This window comes from Vipera berus (genome assembly GCF_964194415.1).
Source record: "Vipera berus genome assembly, chromosome: 1".
NCBI lineage: Eukaryota > Metazoa > Chordata > Lepidosauria > Squamata > Viperidae > Vipera > Vipera berus.
Window position 1 is genome coordinate 17,251,971 of NC_138202.1, and position 16,306 is coordinate 17,268,276.

General features: G+C 45.3%; 1 protein-coding gene across 3 annotated transcripts in view; it reads left to right on the plus strand.

Moving 5' to 3' along the window:
• Positions 1-15,887, plus strand: part of LONP1 (lon peptidase 1, mitochondrial) — a gene marked incomplete at its 5' end in the record, with an annotated part of 38,040 nt that extends 22,153 nt beyond the window's left edge. For all 3 annotated transcript variants that reach the window (XM_081314005.1, XM_081314006.1, XM_081314007.1), the window contains 10 exons: positions 337-475; positions 1,121-1,299; positions 3,410-3,497; positions 3,609-3,731; positions 4,593-4,709; positions 5,311-5,451; positions 5,564-5,729; positions 9,523-9,728; positions 14,100-14,264; positions 15,446-15,887. In XM_081314005.1, coding sequence (XP_081170131.1) covers positions 337-475; positions 1,121-1,299; positions 3,410-3,497; positions 3,609-3,731; positions 4,593-4,709; positions 5,311-5,451; positions 5,564-5,729; positions 9,523-9,728; positions 14,100-14,264; positions 15,446-15,610 — 1,489 coding nt within the window. In that variant the 3' untranslated portion in view covers positions 15,611-15,887. The remainder of the gene's footprint in view (positions 1-336; positions 476-1,120; positions 1,300-3,409; positions 3,498-3,608; positions 3,732-4,592; positions 4,710-5,310; positions 5,452-5,563; positions 5,730-9,522; positions 9,729-14,099; positions 14,265-15,445) is intronic.
• Between the last annotated feature and the right edge of the window lie 419 nt (positions 15,888-16,306).

Here is a 16,306-nt window from a genome sequence, read left to right on the forward strand (position 1 = left end):
TTGTAAATTGAGGACTACTTTTAGTTATACACGGCCCATCTCTTAAGCACAAAAGATCACTTTCAAATGCCACCTTCAGCACTCCTCCCGACCCAGATAAATAGGTTTAGTGTAACAATCGCCGTAAAAAAGGTTGCTTTATAACCGTCAGAAGTTACGACCACGATGGGCAGGCTCTATTACTGTCATAACTTGAGGAGTACCTCTATTAAATTTATTTCCATGTAAGTAAGTATAATTTTAATGGGAGTCGAGGGACGCTATGAAGGAAGTATGACTTGGGGAAGCTTTTCTACTCTGCTCTTTGGATGCTGATGCTCTTTTGGTTTCTGCCAGCGTCACCCGCAACTACTTGGACTGGCTGACCTCCATCCCGTGGGGCAAATGCAGTGAGGAGAATCTGGAATTGGCCAGAGCCCAAGAGGTTTTGGAAGAGGATCACTATGGCATGGAGGATGTGAAGAAAAGAGTGCTGGTAATGGCTCTGGATCTCTTCTGTTGGTTCAATATATAATAATAATAATAAGTTGGAAGGGACCTTGGAGGTCATCTAGTCCAACCCCCTGCTAAGGCAGGAAACCCTATACCATTTCAGACAAATGGCTGGCCAGTCTCTTCTTTAAAACTTCCAGTTCTGGAGGCAGGTTGTTCCACTGGTTAGTTGTTCTAACTGTCAGAAAGTTTCTCCTTAGTTCTAGGTTGCTTCTCTCCTTGACTAGTTTCCATCCATTGCTTCTTGTCCTGCTTTCAGGTGCTTTGGAGATATATTGCTCCCTAGCGTTATTTCCTAAGGAAGCAATTTAGGTCAATGATGCTAGATTTTTTTTAGAGAGCTACTTGAGCGAGTAGCACTCTTGAGCCTCCTCTATCCCCATTCCTTGGAAAGGCAGATTAAAGTATATCATAAGGATGTAAAACTGAGGAAGAATGGAGTGTCTGGTGGAGAGAATCAGCATAAGGTACATATCAAACGCATGTTGGTTACCCTCTTCTTACTTCTCCAGGCCTTTCGCTGACCGGCAGATTAAAAAGTAAGCCCTGGGTTGTCTTTCCAGCCTTTCCTAGCCAAAGCTGGACTTGTGTCAATCACACTTCTGTTCCTTTCCTTTGTATGACCCAGGAATTCATTGCTGTCAGCCAACTGCGAGGATCCACGCAAGGCAAGATCCTCTGTTTCTATGGCCCTCCAGGGGTTGGGAAGACCAGCATTGCCCGCTCTATTGCTCGTGCCTTGAACAGGGAATACTTCCGCTTCAGCGTGGGTGGCATGACGGATGTGGCAGAAATCAAGGGCCACAGGTGTGTGCATCTTGGGATTCCTTTGCAGGACGTGTCCAAAGTACGATAGCTGTAATGCCAGGGGAGGGAGTTACTAACAAAACCATCTCTTTCTGGTCATAGGACAGTGATGGCGAACCTTTTAGAGACCGAGTGCCCAAACTGCAACCCAAAACCCAATTATGTATCGTTGGGTGCCGGGTGGGCATGGCCTATTGGGTGGGTGTGGCCCAATGGGTGGGCGTGGCTGCGGTGGTAACAGCGGACTGGGTGGGACAATCAATTCCAGCTTTGCGAGATCTTTTCTTTCCCTGTGAGAAGTTGAAATTGATTGATTGAACCTCTTTTTTTTTGCGTCAGGGGCCTAAAGCGAAAAGGTTTTATAAAACCCAGCTGAAGGCCTAGGACTGGGGCAATGGTGCACGTGCCCACAGAGAGGGCTCTGCGTGCCACCTGTGGCACCTGTGTCATAGGTTCGCCACCACAGTCATAGGAGCTTGGCTTCCTGATGTGCAGAGGTATCCACAGGGCATTTGTAATGCAGCAATTGAAGCTCTGCCACACATAAAAAAAACCCAGCTTCGATCATGCTGTCATGGATGCTCCATTGGCTTTTTTCACCACACCTTGTGCACTAATCTGTTGGTGTGGATCCTACTTTCTCTAGCTGAAAAGGTCTCTAGCCTGTGCATGGATATTTATAAAAATAATATAAATTCTCATGGCAATCTGAACGGCAAGCAAGGAGAAGTTGACTCTGATTGAGGTGGGGAAAACTTTGCATAATTTAGAGAGTTAGCAACACCTTCCCCATAATCACATCTATTTTTCTGGAACTACAAATTATCAGAATTATCTATACAGTATGAATATATACAATACAGGTGGTCCTCAACTTACAACCATAATGGAGCCTGCTCATCACGGTTGTAACTTATAACCATACATTGGGTCACCCACATGAATCTTTAACAATCTTTTTTGCAGCAGTGTTAAAACAAACCACTGGTTCCTTACGAGCTGTTTTTCCTCAAATTAAATGCCTGTTTTTGGCAAACCATCATAAAACGCCATGCGATGCAAGACGCTGCAAATGGCTATAGATGCAGACCAGTTGCTGGGCATCATCCAATGTGTGGTTAGGTGTCCATGTTGGAACATTGAATCTTGGTCATAAGTACCCCCTAGAACGGTCCGTTGTACTTTAAATGCTCATAAGTCGAAGACTAGCTGTATATACCTGCATGATCTTGCATGTATCTGTGTAAATTGAGACTTTTGACTGTCCATATAGGGACACGGTGGCTCAGTGGGTTAGGACGCTGAGCTTGTCGATCAGAAGGTCGGCAGTTTGGCGGGTCGAATCCCGAGTGCCGCATAGCAGAGTGAGCGCCTGTTACTCGTCCCAGCTTCTGCCCACCTAGCAGTTCGAAAGCACGTAAAAATGCAAGTAGAAAAATAGGGGGACCACTATGGTGGGAAGGTAACAGCATTCCGTGCGCTTTTGGCATCTAGTCATGCCGGCCATATGACCACGGAGACGTCCTCGGACAAGCGCTGGCTCTTTGGCTTTCAAACGGAGATGAGCACCGGCCCCTAGAGTTGGAAACGACTAGCATGCATGTGCGGGGGAACCTTTACCTTTACCTTTACCTATAGCTCTTAACCTTTTTCCAAGCAAACGAAAATCAGAAGCTTTGGCCTTTTTCAAAATAGTGGCCAATGCTTCAGGGGAGTAAAGTCTAGCTGTTGCCAAATGCTCTGTCCTACCAGTATATTTCACACTTGAAGCTCTAATACTAATAGGAGCCGTGGTGGCACAGTGGTTAGAATGCAGTATTGTAGGCTGACTGCCCACAGCCTGGTGTTCAATCCTAATGGGCCTCAAGGTGGACTCAGCCTTCCATCTTTCCGAGGTCGGTCAGATGAGGAGCCAGATGGTTGGGGGCATCATGCTGACTCTGTAAACCAGTTAGAAAGGGCTACGAAGTGGTATATAAGTCCAAAGAGCTCTTGCTAATACTCTCCCAAGGATTCTCAGGAGGGCACTATTAAAAACAAGCAAGCATTCTGCTCCATCTGCGTGCCTGTGTTGGTCATTTGACTGCAGTTCTGGTCTCTTTCCACACAGGCGGACGTATGTGGGAGCCATGCCGGGGAAAATCATTCAGTGCCTGAAGAAGACCAAGACGGAAAACCCTTTGATCCTGATTGATGAGGTAAGGGCAGATGTATCTCCTTTCTGGGATTTTTCAAATGCAGCCTTGCGATTGTTTGGCTCCCTTTATTCTGGTGGGTGACAGCAATGGACTATTCTTTCTGTGATGCAGGTGGATAAAATAGGGCGAGGCTATCAAGGAGATCCTTCTTCGGCTCTCCTTGAGCTGCTGGACCCAGAACAGAATGCCAACTTCCTGGATCACTACCTGGATGTGCCAGTGGATCTCTCCAAGGTATGTTTCCCCCCATTGGTTTTCCCAGGAGGGGCTGTGGTTCATCCGGCCCCAATCCCCGATTCCTCCATTTAAACACCTTCAGGCCAGGAATAGCAAAGATCTTTCCCACCAGTTGGAATAAACTTTCTCATTGTCTTACTTGTTTTCTTTTCATCAATTGACAGGAGATTACTTTAGTTCTCCTAGAAGGAACTAGCTTTTAAAAAATTATTTGCAAGCTTGTGGATTTAAAAGTTTTAGGAAGGAACTTTCTTGGCTTTATTGTCTCCTTGCTTTAGTTTTTTGTACTTTTTATGTGTTTTACTTGAAGAACTGTGATGAAGGGACAGTCGTGAAATTGAACGACTGCACAAGCTGGCCAGCAAGAGTTAATTCCAATCTTCCAATTCCAGTTCTGCTGATGTGCGGAACTTTCCTGTTAGTTATATGACGTCTAAAATCCTGGACCAGAAAGTCTATGGAGGTTCCCAGTCATCTGGGTCCTGGTTGTCCCAAAGGTGCTTTTTCCAAGAAGCCACTGGACTTTGTTTTTTTTTCTTTGAAGACGTTTCGCTTCACATCCAAGAAGTTTCTTCGGCTCTGACAGGATGGTGGGGAATGGAAGGATTTCTATCCCATTCCAATGACCAGCTGTCTGCAAGGAATATAAATCTTTCCCTTCCCTACCATCCAGTCAGAGCCGAAGAAACTTCTTGGATGAGAAGCGAAACGTCTTCGAAGAAAAGCAAGGAAGTCCAGTTGCCTCTTGAAAAAGCACCTTTGGGACCTGGGCCAGAAAGGCTTTTGGTCTGAACCAGAAGAGTTTCCCCAGACGCCCATCTTATTGGCCTGCTCTTCTTTTCTTTCATTTCCACCCAGGTGCTTTTCATTTGCACAGCCAATGTGACAGAAACGATCCCAGAGCCCCTGCGAGACAGGATGGAGATGATCAATATTTCAGGATACGTTGCCCAAGAGAAACTGGCAATAGCAGAGGTAATAACGAACTTGGTTTTAGACTAATTCTCTTTTTGGTCAATTTAAATTTGGCATGGGTGAGTCCTGATTCGTACCAGGGCAGAGGAAAACCTGGTACAGTCTTGTCAGTTGCAATCGTATATCCAGGAGAATATATGTTGATATTTTGATCTATTATGTATTAGTAAAAAAATATCCAAACGTCAGGTAAAGGACGGTGATATTTATACCTAAAAATGGAGAGTTAAAAGGATGATCCATAAATTAGTTTGGGGTGCGCTTGTCGGAACTTGCACACTGAGTAGGAGGAGCCCTGGTGGCTGAGTGGTTAAAGTGCAGTATTGCAGGCTAACTCTGCCCACAGTCTGGAGTTCGATCCTAATGGGCTCAAAGTTGACTCAGCCGTCTGAGGTTGGTGAAATGAGGACCCAGGTAGTTTGGGGTGGGGGTGGGGGTGGCAGTGTGCTGACTGACGTTGTAAACCATCCAGAGAGAGCTGTAAACCACCAGAGGGCAGTATATAAGTCTTAAGTGCCATTGCTATTGCTATTACGAACTCCATTCTGCCCCCTGGAGTTTGGATTTGATATCTTAGGTCTTCCTTCTTCTTTCCTGCCAGAGATATTTGGTTCCTCAGGCTCGTGTACTCTGTGGGTTGGATGAAAGCAAGACCACCATCATGGCTGATGTGCTGACGGTCCTCATTAAGCAGTACTGCAGGGAAAGCGGCGTGAGGAACCTCCAGAAACAAATAGAGAAGGTGAGGCAACCATCTCTTTTGAGGGAGAGGCATTGAGATTATGTGGGCGCAATTTCTCATGGGCTTAATCCTCCCTCTTTCCACACAAACACCCCCCCCCAAACGGGCTCAGGTACTTCGGAAATCTGCATACAAAATTGTCAGCGGAGAAGTGGAGAAAGTTGACGTGACACCCGAAAACCTCCAGGACTTTGTTGGGAAGCCCATTTTCACGGTTGATCGGATGTATGACGTGACTCCTCCTGGAGTGGTGATGGGCCTCGCCTGGACAGCAATGGGTAAGGCGGCCATCGGATGGTTCAAAGCTCAGCCTGGGCACAAGTCTTGATTGAAGGCTTCTTTCTTCTTTTTCTGATTTTTAAGGTGGACAACGGTGGGAAGAGGGGAAGGAGAGGTGGGGGGAGAGAGAGAGCTAGGAAAGGCAATTTAGGCCAGGATAAGGCATGATAGACTTACAGAAAACAAGCCTACATAGAAAGTGGAAAAAAAGCAGGAGATGTTTTCTTTTTACAGCCCTAGCATTCGGGGTCCTCCAATGAAACTGACATGCTTGGAGACTCAGGACAGACGAGGAGAGAAATAAACAAACAAGCATTATGGAATTTGTTGACACAGAATGTGGACAGCCACAGTTTGGATACCTTCTGAGGAAACTCAGGCTTATGAAGAACGGAGTGGAGATGGGATTCAGAAGGGTAGGGGGTGGTCCTCAACTTACAACTGTAATTGAGCCCGCAATAACGGTCACAAGTCATGGCAGTTGTTAAGTGAGTCATCATGTGAGCAACCCAATTTTATGTTTTGGGGTGGTTGTTTTTAACGCATCAATCATTAAGTGAAGCCATTGTTTGCAATGTGGCATTTGTGGCCAGAAACCAAAAGTAAATGCTGGTTTCCAGAAAATAAACATAAATCACAGTTACGTGACCACGGGATGCTGCAAAAGGCTGTAGATTTGAATCTAGGTCGTAAGTTACCTTTTTGGGGGGAGGGTCTGTTGTAATTTTGAATGGTTGCTAAGCAACCAGTCGTAAGTCAATACCTGTACAGATTCACGGTGCTCTAGTACCGTAAATTTATTCTATAGCCTATCTCCTAAGTCATGAAGTTAGAAGAAGGCTGTATTGAGGCCTGTTTGAAGAACTTCCTGATGGATGGCCACTACCCTTTCCCAAACATTACCCCTTAGTTGCTTCCTTCCAATCTTTTAATTTTGATTTGTTAGATGATTATTATTATTATTATTATTATTATTATTATTATTATTTTTATTTATTTATTTATTTATTTATTTATTTATTAAATTTATATACCGCCCTTCTCCCGGAGGACTCAGGGCGGTGAACAGGGCATATAAATAGAAATACAAAAGTTAAAAACGGATTAAATAATTGCCCAATTAAAACAATCACAATATAAAACCCATTAAAACCCTAACGTTCCCCCATCAGGCCAGGCCAGCTTGTTCAAATAAATGGGTCTTTAGCCCACGCCGGAAGGAGCGAAGATCCGGTGCCGTCCGGAGCTCAACCGGCAGTTGGTTCCATAAAGCCGGGGCGCCCACAGAGAAGGCCCTCCCCCTGGGGGCCACCAGCCGGCATTCTCTGACCGGAGGCACCCTGAGGAGGCCCTCTCTGTGGGAACGCACAGGGCGGAGGGAGGTCGACGCCGGCAGCAGGTGGTCCCCGAGGTATTCCGGACCCATGCCATGTAAGGACTTAAAAACCATCACCAAGACCTTGAACCTCACCCGGAAGACAACTGGTAACCAATGCAGCTCGCGGAGCAAAGGTGTAACATGGGAGTACCGGGAAACTCCCAAGACAACTCTCGCGGCCGCATTCTGTACCAGTTGGAGCCTCCGAGTGGTCTTCAAGGGAAGCCCCATGTAAAGAGCATTGCAGTAGTCCAGACGAGAGGTCACGAGCGCATGAGTGACCGTACACAGGGCATCTCGGTCCAGATAGGGCCGTAACTGACGCACCAGGCGAACCTGAGCGAAAGCCCCACGAGTCACGGCCACTATGTGATCTTCCAAAGTAAGTCGTGAATCTAGGAGGACTCCCAAGTTCCGAGCCCTATCCACAGGGGGTAAAAACTCACCCCCCATAGAAAGAGATGGAACATTTTGAATGTCCCGGGATGCCGGAATGTACAGCCACTCAGTCTTGTCAGGGTTGAGCTGAAGTCTGTTCCTCCCCATCCAGACCCGAACCGCCTCCAGGCAACGGGACATCACATCGAGGGCATCACTGGGGTGGTTTGGGGTCGAAATGAAAAGTTGGGTATCATCAGCGTATTGATGATACCCAACTCCAAAACCACGAATAATCTCACCCAGCGGTTTCATGTAGATGTTAAACAGGAGAGGCGAGAGGACCGATCCCTGAGGAACTCCACAAACGAGAGCCCTTGGGGTCGACCTCTGCCCTCCTGCCAACACCGACTGCGAGCGTCCCAGGAGATAGGAGGAGAACCACTGAAGAACTGTGCCTCCCACTCCCAATCCCCTGAGACGCCGCAGCAGGATACCATGGTCGATGGTATCGAAAGCCGCCGAGAGGTCTAATAGGACTAGGACAGAGGAATGTCCTCTGTCCCGAGCCCTCCAGAGATCATTCACCAGAGCGACCAATGCCGTCTCCGTGCTGTACCCGGGCCTGAAGCCCGATTGGGACGGGTCGAGATAATCCGCTTCATCCAGAACCAGAGGGAGCTGATGCGCCACCACACTCTCAACAACCTTCGCAAGAAAGCGAAGGTTGGAGACCGGACGAAAGTTGTTTAACACAGCTGGGTCCAAGGCAGGCTTCTTGAGGAGAGGTCTCACCACCGCCTCCTTCAAGACGGTGGGGAAATTACCCTCACTCAAAGAAGCAGATATAACTGCCTGGAACCAGCCTCGTGTCCTCTCCCTAGCTGCATAAGCCAGCCAAGAAGGGCACGGGTCCAATAAACATGTGGTGGAGCTCAACCTCCTCATAATCCTGTCCACTTCCTCAGGGGCCACAGAGTCAAACTCCTCCCAGATAACATTGACAAGACCGCCCGTGTCCTGATCGTCGGACTCTGCCCAGCTGGAGTCCAACCCGGTCCGAATCCGAGCGATTTTATTTATTTTATTTTATAGATCATGCTCTAGTGGGGAGCACAGTATAAATCAAGTTTTCTTTTGCTTTGGTTACAAGACCAACGATGAAGCTAGTGCAGGCTTTTCAACCAGTGGTATGGGTACCACCTGTGGTACATTGGCACCTGGCAGGTGGTACGCAACCATCCTAGGAAAGTGGTAGCGGGGGAGGGGAATAAGCTGAACCGGTGGCAGCAGCGCACAAGCCTAAGTGAGGATGGCTGGAGCTGCAGGGCTATCAGGGCTCAGCAGAAGCGCCAGGATCAACACTTCTTCGGGGCTGTCAGGGCTCAGTGGAAGCCCCTGGATCAGCGCCAGGCTCCAGCTGGATCTTGGCACTGATCCTAGCACTTCTGCTGAGCCCAGAAGAAGCACTGATCAGCTGGAAAGTTGCAGCATCTCCAGGGTCTTGTGATTTACATTCAGATGCTTGGCAACTGATTCATATTTATGACGGTCACAGTGTCCCAGGGTCATGTGAAGTGACCAAAACCTTCTGCAACCACCCAGCAGATGAGGGGAATAAAAACCAAGCACCCCACCCCACCCCCACTGCCAATCCTCAACAGAAATGCTCACAACAATGAAAACCTCGGACAGGAGGAAAAGCGCCGCTGAGCAGATAGACCGGTGTCTTGCTCAGCTGTGGCTTAGGGGCACTTTTTTCAGTGCCATTGTAACTTTGAACAGTCACTAAGCGAACTGTTGGACTACCTGTACCTCATCACTTTTCTCTTTTTTTTTGTCATCAAGTTTTTGACACCTTGCTAGGCGACTGGTGGTACTCGGATGTTGCCATATCCTAAAAGTGGTACAATGGGTGAAAAGGTTGAAAAGCCCTGGTCTAGTGAACTGGATTATAGGCAAGAACAGTTTCCTTACCAGGTGGTAGAGTTGAGTCCAGAATGGATTCCATGGCTTTGTTTGGCTTTTCTCCTCAGGTGGTTCAACCTTGTTCATAGAGACCTCTCTCCGGCGTCCCAAAGACGAGAGCAAAGACGGGACTCTTGAAATGACAGGTCAGCTGGGAGATGTAATGAAGGAGAGTGCCAAAATCGCCTACACCTTTGCCCGGGCTTTCCTGATGGAGAAGATGCCCACCAACGACTTCTTGGTGACCTCCCACATCCATGTACATGTGCCAGAGGTATGCAGCACATCACAACCTTTCTATTCCGTTCTGTATTTAGCATGATGTGCCCTTCAGAGTGAAATGGAATTGAGGGCTGACCCTGACAGTGCTCAACTCCATTCCCAACTGCACAACATTCAGGGTTTCTTGATACTGAGCAAGTCGTTTGTTCCCCTCCCTACTACACAGAGCAGGTGGATTTTTTTTCCTTTAAGGTTTATGCACATCTAGACACCTTTTTTGCGGGGGAGGGGTGGTTGCCTTCAAGTCAAGTCTTGACCCCTGGTGACTATCTGGTTATGTCCACGCTGGTTTCCTGGCCACATTTTCAGAAGTGGTTTGCCCTTGCCTTCTTCCCAGGGCTGAGAGAGGAGGACTGGCTCAGAGGCACCCAGCTGGTTTTGTTCTTAAAACAGGACTCATATTTTTGCCTAAAGCTAGTTTCAGGTTTCAAGCCTAAAATCACACCAAACTAGTTCTGTTTTAATCATGCTGATGCCTACTTTGTTTCTAGATTTTCTCTTACGGGAGCTTGTAAGAGCACCTGTTTCCTGAATAGATTCTGAAGTTTCATAGCAATAAGTTTGTATTAAAACAGGCAAGGAACTCACCAATATTGTCTTTAGGTCCGGCTAGCATTTGGTTCTGGATGGAAACTTGTTTCCTTATGCTTTTCTCGAGTAATGAAGTTAATACGTTTTGTTCATTTACACTTACAGAATCCGATCTTAAAAATCCCCACTGAAGTTTTTTTTCCCCCTTGGGCTGTTTGGAAGCTGAGAAATTGTTATTGCAACTTTTCTTAGTGTCATGCTGTAACACAGGGAACTAGACTTGCTTCAAACCATCATTTTTCTCCTATAGCTTACTAAGGGAAAGAATTTTCATAGGTTCCGGCAAGGATGTTACATTTACTGGGAGAGAGATCTGCCTTGAGAATACTTATAAAAGGACCCAAAAAGATTTGCAAGATGTTCATGTATCATATTTGGGGGTGATTCCAGAGGCCTTTACACTACCTAAACCTCTACCTTACACTACCTTTGCACAACCCTATGAAGTTTTGCTTGCTGTTCTTGCTATTCCTGAGCTGTATTTAGAAGATGGAGAGGGGTTGGGGGGGGCAGCAGGAGGCTTTTGGGAAATAAAATTCCCAGAAATGAAGAGAAGGGCGAGGGGGGACATGATAGCAGCGTTCCAATATCTCAGGGGCTGCCCCAAAGAAGAGGGAGTCAAGCTATTCTCCAAAGCGCCCAAAGGCAGGACAAGAAGCAACGGCTGGAAACTAATCAAGGAGAGAAGCAACCTAGAACAGACATGTCAAACTCACGACGTCATATGACGTCGCACAACGTATTGGAACTTTTTCCCATTGCCGGCAATGGGATGGGTACGGTTTCTCACAATTAATCAGCGGAACAACCTGCCTCCAGAAGTTGTGAATGCTCCAACACTGGAAGTTTTGAAAAAGAGACTGGACAGCCATTTGTTCGAAATGGTATAAACCTTTTATGACAGAATTCCTGAGCCAGGCTCAGGAATTCTGGGAGTTGAATTCCATGAGTCATAAAAGAGCTGAGGTTGTCTACCCCTGCTATAGGGTTTCTTGCCTGAGCAGGGGGTTGAACTAGATGACCTCCAAGGTACCTTCCAACTTTATTATCTATCGTGGGATTGTTATAAAACCTGTTTTTATGGGTGTTGTACTTAGTATGAGGACTAGTTCAATCTTTTGGCTTGGACTGCATCAGTATTGAAACCACATGAATTACATTTCAGGTATTATCATAGCTTTAAATACACTACCAACTTTAATAGTATCCCTCCCATCTATAAAATTTAATTCTATTCTTTAACCAGCAATTTTCCTCCCATGGGGAGGTGCACCATTCCTGGAAGTACTGCAATACCAGGTTGATGCTTGGAGTGGATAGAGCAAGCTCTCAGCCCATCTCCCAGTGCCAAAAATCCATTTAATATTTAGTTCTCAGATAGAGAACATATCAGATATTAAACTGATAAGAACAGATACTACACTTGATCTTAGCCAAAAGGCCGAGAAGCGATAAAGCAGGGGGGGCACCAGGGCAAAAGCCCACCTTTTCAAAGTAACGTTGTTGTAACTGTGAGCAAATTCAAGCTGCTGAGCTTTTCACCCCGTCTTATAGTAGACATTGTTTGTAAACTTATCAGATTTATTCTGTGAATGTTCTTGTTTTCATTAACTAAGGAAGCAGCCATCTGTTATAAAATATAATATCAGAAATTTTGAAATCTTTTTATCTGCATGCATTTCTGGAATGCCTTTATCAGCATTCTGACTGTGATTGGTTTGAAATCTGCATAAGCCTTCCCATTTCTCTTCCACGCGGCTTTGCATAGCTGTTATTCATCTGCCTAACCAGTAGAGGTCTCAGGAGCTTTTACTTTACTGTAAGGTTTCATGTGCTTTCAGGAGCGCGACGCCACTTCCTGTAGACTTCGGATTTCACACGTCTGTTCCAAAATACTTATTTGTATGAAGAAACTTTGCTTACTCTCTCTTCAAGTTTTGATTTGATCACAGAATGCATAATTATTCTTAACAAAGGTGACAGTTTATTTTCTACCATCGTCCATTCCTGCCAGATTGCCCCTCTCCCTCGGTCTCCCCAATGAATAATAAATATCTTTGGGAGAAGTAGTCTTTGAGTGTGACGGAAAGCAGAAAACAGGAATGGGCATCATAAGCAAAAGAAAATCAAACAAACCCAATTGTTTTGAGTACCTGGAGTTCTAAGAACATTTGGGTGGTTGTACTAAATGGCTGCTGAGATCATATTTGTCAGTGATAGGTTACTGATTATATCAATCAATGATTTCAAGTAACCAACCCACGAGCATACTGCTTGCTGCTCCAATTAGTTTCTGTAACCTAAAAGACATTGTCTAGTGAACATACAAATCTTTTTTTCTTTTTATGGACAGAAAGATACACTTCCAAACAAAGGCACTATTTGTTTTGTTTTGTTTTCTTGAAAAGCTTATGGACTTATCTGTATCTCCAGACCTCTTTGTGTTTGGCAGTTTTCCATTTTTAAAGGATGGAGGTTTTTAATATTGTTTTACTTTATCGGTTTTAGTAATTAATTATGGGGCTTTGTAATTTAATTCTTTTTTTAATATTTGTATTACTGTTTTTTATTGCTGTTGTATTGTTGTGAGCCACCCTGAGTCCTTTGGGAGATAGGGCGGCATATAAGTCCAATCAATCAATCAATAAATAAATAGAAGGCGGCGTTGTTCCTTTGGTTTATGGCAGCTTCTAAAGGCTTAACCAATTTAATTTGGTCCACAGATCAATTCTTCGTGAACATGAGTAAAAAGAATATGCATTTATGTCAAAAGAACCTTATAAACACATTGCTAATAACTGTTAACCTGGAACATAAAAAAACCTTTGTGGTGCAGATTAATAGTTCATTTCTGAACACACTGTAATCAGATAATCAGGTTAAAAATACCTTCAGATTGAGGAAAAGTAGAAAGGTATAATAGGATGGGAAAAGTAGAGAGAGCAAGTTAACAATGTTGGGGGAACAAACTCAGGAGTGAAGTTACAACTGAGGGGGGAAAGAAGAAGTTTGAATCCAGGGAAGCTGGAGCAGAATTTATGGTATAAAAATGGAGGGGGGGAATAGATTGAAGGGTCTAGGGCAGGGGTCTGCAATCTTGACAACTTTTAAGACTTGTGGCTGAGGAATTCTGGGAGCTGAAGTCCACAAGTCTTAAGGTTGCAGACCCCTGGTCTATGGGTAGATCAAAAATGTGCTAAACTGCAGTTGTAGTTTGCAGATAAGCCCCATTTTGATGTTTTATTTGATTGGGTTTCTTTAATGTATGTTGTCTGTAGATCTTTTATCCGAATTGATTATTCTGTTACGGTAACTACTTAGGTATGGGAGGAGGAAGTTTATAAAGGTTATAATCTTTATACTGTTGAGTAAGTAATTGGTGTTTGTGCTGCTTTCCCTTTATCTACGAAACCACACCAAAAGCAGTTGCAATGCAATGCAATGAAAGATAAACCAATTTAGTTTTCAAAGCGCACCTCGGTAAATTGTTCCTTCCTTGGTACCACCCCCACCCCCCAGTTAAGACTTTTAATTTCTAGAATCCTAGTTAATACTATGCTGATTGGGAATGAGTTGTCTTGCCTCGATTTTAAAAAAAAAATCACACTCAGCTCCTTTGATGGTTTGGCTACATGCAAACCTTTTTGGCTTAGAGATTGGCTCCTCATTGGCATGGGGCAATTGTGTGCCTGTGTGGCTTCCCTTTGGAGTCTGTTAAAAAGTTGACTGTTGACTTCAGTCAACAAACTAAGCTGTCTCTTTCCATTTGCAGGGTGCCACCCCAAAAGATGGGCCCAGTGCTGGCTGCACAATTGTAACCGCCTTACTGTCGTTGGCATTGAACCAGCCGGTGAGGCAGAATGTAGCCATGACCGGGGAAGTGTCGTTGACGGGGAAGATTCTCCCTGTGGGAGGCATCAAGGAGAAGACCATTGCCGTAAGTGGAAAGAGCAGAGTTCTTCCACTGCTAATAATTGGTTCAAGAAAACTTAGATGACTTCCCTATTCTAAAGTTTACATACAGTATCTGTTTCCACACGATATCCAAGTGGGTTATGTGGCATTCAGCTTTCCAAGCAACAGTGAATCAATGACATGGGAAAAGAGCAAATTCCCTTCCATCTGTTATATCCCTCTTCCCAATGTGGGTGGTCTTCTTTTGCCAGGGATCTGGATCAGAACAAGATCCTTGCTTAGAGAGGTATCAGATTTCTGGCAGGGCCCCCATGTATCTCCTGTTGGACAAACAAGATATTCATAGCTCTTATCTGATCCAGCAAGGACTTTTGACTGTGTACGTTTAGAACAGGAGTCCTCAACCTTGGCAACTTTAAGACTTGTGGACTTCAACTCCCAGAATTCCTGAGCCAGCTTTGCTGAGTTTTCTGGGAGTTGAAGTCCACAAGTCTTAAAGTTGCCAAGGTTGAGGACCCCTGCTTTAGAACATTTTTTTAACTTTTCAAAGGTGATTTATAAGGGTTGAGTAGGGCTCTCGGATTTTACTTGTTAAAAATACTCAGCTTTTATGAGCATTATTGGCGTACAATCAAGGTCAAGGAAGGATAGAGCACTGGAGAACTGGGTTATTCAGAGGCTACGTAAGAATCAATTATCATCCTGATAAAAACCATCAGTGATCCATCTGATGGTGGCTGCTAGCTACGAGCTATTCGGTACTCTTTTGTTTCTTTCCCCTTTTATCATGAACAGTAGGGTACAATTTAGTTCGAAGTCTGGACAGTTGAACTACCAAGATAACTTAAGGGATTGTGCATTACAATAAAGCAGCCTTTGCTGTTTCCAGGCAACTTTTGATAGCCTGGAATGTCTTCTCCTTAAGAAGTTATTTTATTATCTGATCTCAGGATTAAGAATACAGCACAGGGCCTGACCATGGAAGGGCAGAGACCTGAGGCCAGGTAGTAGGGTAGGCAACCTTGGCTCTTTTGTGACTCGTGGACTTCAACTCCCAGAATTCCTGAGCCAGCTATGCTGGCTCAGGAATTCTGGGAGTTGAAGTCCACGAGTCACAAAAGAGCCAAGGTTGCCTACCCCTGGGCTAGGGGGAAGAGGTTGTTCCCGAGTGTGTACTGAAACATTTCCCTTTTTTTTCCCTAGGCCAAGAGAGCTGGAGTCTCCTGTATCATCCTCCCAACGGAAAACAAAAAAGATTACTGTGACCTTGCTGAATTCATCACAGAAGGACTTGAAGTACATTTTGTTGAACATTATAAGGAAATCTTTGACATCGTTTTCTCCGAGTCTGATTCTCCAGGGAGGTGATCTGCCGCTGGGTGTCCCATCTCACCTTCCCACTCATTCCACACTGGAAGCAAGAGAGGTTGGATGTGACTCCTGCAGTGGCCAGCCGCTCACAATTATGGCTTGCTTTCCTACTCCTTTAGTCACTCTTGAAATATATTCTACTCCAACAGATTTGAATTATGTTTCCTGTGACCCACGGCTAGAAGACTAGACTGAAGATCCGTGAGGAAGTCTTACTACTTGCTTTTCTCAAATGTATTTTCTTATTAGGCCTTATAAAATCCAAATCCCATTGTCTCTTGGTACTTTCTACTAGTGTTCTGTACCAGCCTGCTACCGGCCCTGCAGAAAAGGCAGGGACAACCCCTTTTACAAGAAGGCAAGAGGCTGGAATTACGCCTGCCAAATTTATTGCTACAAAAACAAATAGAACAAGACACGAACCAAGAAACAGCTTTTCAAGCTGTTGCCTTCAGCAAACCAGCCCTCCCACGCATTCACCCTTAAATACAGTTCAGGGCGTGGCTTCTCTCTGCCTCCTTCCGAGGAGCCCCATTGCCTTCCTGTTTACTCCTGATTGACTGCCTCCTGCGTCGGGCGTCCTTGAACAGGGCCAGCTGTGGGTCATCTTCATCCACGCTGTCAGGCTCACACAGCTGGGTCTGCGTTGTGACCAGATGAGAGGGGCCTGGCTGAGGGCTCTCATCAAGCTGC